General features: G+C 41.2%; 1 protein-coding gene across 1 annotated transcript; it reads left to right on the forward strand.

Annotated features, from left to right (window-relative positions):
* The first annotated feature begins 1,425 nt into the window (after window positions 1-1,425).
* LOC311262247 (ADP-ribosylation factor-like protein 4C) lies at window positions 1,426-4,267 on the forward strand. The gene has a single exon (XM_084361513.1). The coding sequence runs from the start codon at window positions 2,015-2,017 to the stop codon at window positions 2,591-2,593; it is 579 nt and encodes a 192-aa protein (XP_084217639.1). The 5' UTR covers window positions 1,426-2,014; the 3' UTR covers window positions 2,594-4,267.
* Window positions 4,268-4,489: the final 222 nt, after the last annotated feature.

Below are 4,489 nucleotides of genomic sequence, written 5' to 3' on the forward strand. Positions count from 1 at the left end.
GGAATATACATTGATGAATTCTTAAACTTCAAAAAGCATATACATGAACTGACAAAGAAACTATCTAAATGCTGCCTTATTTTGTAAAGTCCGACACTATCTTCCTCTTGAAGCTCTACTAAACTTGTATCGGTCTCTATTTGAGCCTAATTTGAACTATTGTAATGTTATATGGTGTAATACATCCCAGTTATCTCGAGAAATTAAAGATCTTACAAAAGAAAGTCATTCGAGTAATATCATGGACCAAGTTAAATGCCCCCTCTGATCCTCTTTTTTACAGTTACAAACTTCTGAAACTCACTGAATGCAACACTTTCCACAATGCCTGTGTAATGATGTAGCATTTAGACTCAATGACAGACTCTGTCATCTCATCCCAATTTCTTTACCCACTCACAACACAAGAGGGAAACAACTTATAAAGGGAAAGAAACGGAAATTGAAATGTACAAGTCTTAGTGTGACCGTTAAAGGACCACAGACTTGGAATGAGGTTGAGAGCACGATAAAAGAGTCTGCATCTCTGTCTATTTTTAAAAAGAGATTTAAACAAAAACTGCTGCTGAAATATGTTTAAATCAAGCTTGGTTTGCTGTTTTTTGTTTCATATACCTGTGCCTGATGAGTTGTTATTGTGTTATTATTGTGTTAAACCATATACTCCTTGTACTTATGGAATTACCTTAGATGGTTAGGGTTAGGTTAGATTTTAGGTAGAAATAGGAATTGTTTTTCATAATACATTGTATTGTTGTTCTTGATGTCTCCGGGCCCCCGTTCATAAGCTACAGATAGCTTCTGGGGTTACCCTTTTTACAAGACCATGTCTACTGTATATTATGAATTGAAATTGTATTTTAAAATTATTTGTAAAATAAAAAACAAACCTTGAACCTTGAATAGCGTTCTAGAACATAAAAAATAACGTCACAGTTACTTTGCCGAGTAACTAATTACTTTTACAATGTGCTAACTGAGTTACTAACTCAATTACTTTTTAGGAGAAGTAATTTGTAACTGTAACTAATTACTTTTTTAAAGTACGATGACCAACACTGGTAATGACACAACTTATATGCAGTGTCATGCCTATGTGTGTTATTACATTATGTTACATTTGTTCTCTCGTGTTTTGTTTCATTTAAAGATGTTATTTTCTCTCTGTATGGCAGCATGGCGCCGTTCATTCCACAGATGTTCTGAACAAACCTGCAGCAGATGTTTTTACTTGTAGTGTGTGTGTGTGTGTGTGTGTGTATATGTGTGTGTGTGTGTGTGTGTGCGTGCGTTTGTGTGTGTCAGTCGCCTGTGTGTGTGTGTGTGTGTGTGTGTGGGAACCGGATCGTGAAGTCGCACGCTGCCTCATTGGCACATGTCCCGGTGGGGTGGAGCGAAGCGGAGCCGCCTCTTGTTATGCGGTCTTGTTTTTGTCAGCCGCACAACAGTGCAACTGCAGCGACCATCAGCAGCACCGGCCCATACAGCTGCTGGATGAATCGGTGTCTTCTCGGTGGACGTTATTTTCCCGGGTCGACCACGGGAGCAGGGCGAAGTTCGGATCCTGGGTGGTGAATGTATTTGTTCCGAGGGAGTTTGATTGTGGAGAGGACTGCATCACTACAGCCGGTACAGAGGGGGTTTCAGGCTGGTAAAGCGTTGTGATCACCGTTGTTCGTTCTGGCGCTGACACCTCCACACTTTTTCCGAAGCAGTGTTTTGACACCGGAGCTTCTTCGCCGCCAAATGGATGTGAGTCCGTGAGGAGATTACTAATGAACGGCGCCCTGCGTCCTGCAGAGGCGCACCCGTCCCCCGCAACTGCTGAGGGCCACAGCACGACGATTAGTCATCCAGGCACCCGGGCCTGCACTGCTGCTGCGCACCACCTTAGTCTCGACCTGAAGATTTTAACACCCACAATCAAGGAATTAATGAGTGGGATCTGAGCACCAGTTTGATTTCCAACAAAGGGGGTGGATAACCTTCCAGCAGCAGCGAAGCAAACGCCAAAATGGGCAATAGCTTCTCAAACATTTCTGCCTTCCAGTCTCTTCACATCGTCATGCTGGGGTTGGACTCTGCGGGGAAGACCACGGTTCTTTACAGACTCAGATTTAATGAATTTGTCAACACGGTTCCTACCATCGGATTCAACACTGAAAAAATCAAACTGAGTAACAGCACCGCCAGGGGCATCAGCTGTCACTTCTGGGACGTGGGAGGCCAGGAGAAACTGAGGCCCCTGTGGAAGTCCTACAGCCGGTGCACTGACGGGATCATTTACGTTGTGGACTCTGTGGATGTTGACAGGCTGGAGGAGGCCAAGACTGAACTGCACAAAGTCACCAAGTTTGCAGAGAACCAGGGCACACCGCTGCTGGTCATCGCCAACAAACAGGACCTGCCCAAATCTCTTCCAGTGGGGGATATTGAGAAGCAGCTGGCTCTGCACGAGCTCACCCCCTCCACTACCTATCACATCCAACCTGCATGTGCTATTATAGGTGAGGGGCTCCACGAGGGTATGGACAAACTGTATGAAATGATCCTGAAGAGGAGGAAATCCCTAAAACAGAAGAAGAAGCGGTAACAGCTGCTCATTCTGTGGACAGTCTCACATTTACTGTGAGAAATCTGTGTTGGCCGAAACATTTATACTGTGTGTTGATTTTTAAAAACATCCTCCATCTGGATTAAAGCTGGTCAATGCTGGGAAGCTGTGAATGACACTTGTGCACACATGAGGCCACCTCAGTGGCTGCAGGATATAAAATACTGAATAAGTTAACCAAAAAGACATGTCAGAAACTTGAAATGACTCTTCAGGTCTCCACCAGAGAGGAAGGCAAACGGGCTGGCCTGTTTATCAGCTGCTTTATTATGGACTTTGAACACAGTTTGACTTGAAAAATTGCTGTCGGTCACTTTTATGGGCTCAAAAATGTGACTGTTCTTTTAGCATTGGAGTAGCCTTTCCTCCACATGGTGGACTGAGGACAGTGTTCACATTTGCATTTTTCATATCCTAAAATAAAGTAAAGAACTACACTGTGTTCATAAGAGAGCAGGTCCAGGTGGTTTATGTACTAAAAAGCCAAAATTGAAGTATTTTTGGAATATTAAAAGTTTTAAAATCCATGATTTGGGTAACTTGTTTATTTACATGTGGTCAAAGAAGTAGTGATACTGATGTGGAACATCAACTGGCAGCAGCAAGTGGAACAATACAAACAACTTGGCACAATAAGGAGCTGTGAATGTTGATTTGATTGATTTCTTTAAACAGGTGGGGATCAAACAGAGAGGTCAAAGGTCACAGAGTCCAGAAGGTTCAGAGAAGAGAGTCCATCTAATATGTTGAAAAGGTCTCAACACAGATTTACTTCAGTCTTCTGCACCTGAAGTGAGCATTTAGAGCAGGACTGGAGCTCGTTATTGAAAGTTAGGAATCTGCATTGCGGTGCATTGTTTTCTGTTTCACAACAGTGTTCATGCACACACAGTATGTTCACTATGATGGCTTTCTTGCTCATTCAGAATAAGAGTAAGAATAGAATTCTTACTCATCATTTCCTCATTACTGTAGGCACTTATTTTTTATGTGCTGTAGACAAATAATCCTGTTTCCTTGTCAGGAGAGGAAACATGTCCAACAACATGTGGTCTAATTCAGTCAGAAAATGTTTGAATAAGAATTTAGATTTCTGCTCAGATGTCAGGGGTTTATTGTCAATTTTTGCACATTAGTTACAAATGAATATTTTTACAACCCGATCAGCAGTATTAATGTCTCAAAATATGTTTCTGCAAACCACGGATATGTTGAAATTCTGCATTTCCTTTTTATATGGGAAATTCACGTTTCTTTAGGTTCAGTTTAATGTTTTTATGTTGTGACAATGCTGTGTTGATGCTCTGGCACAAAAACCTCTTGGTTAGGGTTAGGAAAGGGTCATGTTTGGGTTTAAATAAAAATATCCAGTGGTGTCACACACACCAATGTTGAAATGTAGGCTCATTATGCTGTTGCTGCCTTGTCAGCACTCTCGCCTGTGACTCCACCACCATCACTCTACCTTCTGATAAGAAAGTCAGGTCATAAACATGCAATGTGAACGCAATATGAAACATGTTGTAGAAATGTCTCAATGGTAGCCTCTTTATGACTCATACAAATGTGAAGGTATCAGTGGTTTAACTTTAACAGCCAACATTTTATCCTGCTGACTGGGCTGTATTTTTACTTTTGGTCAATCTGCTGAATGTGTTCTCCACTAAGTGATGAACCGGTTTGGTTCATAAAATGTCAAAAATATTAATAAATAAATAAATGTATTTATTTTATGGAAAATATTTAAATAAATTATATTTATTTATGAAATATTCAGATAAGTGGTTTTGTTCGACCAACAGTCCAAAACCCAACAAGTGTTCAGTTTAACACGAGAGGTTGAGGAAAACCAGCTTTCAGTTTTTCATTTCAGAA

This window comes from Pagrus pagrus (assembly GCF_965226575.1).
Source record: "Pagrus pagrus genome assembly, chromosome: 9".
NCBI classification, from domain to species: Eukaryota; Metazoa; Chordata; class Actinopteri; order Spariformes; family Sparidae; genus Pagrus; species Pagrus pagrus.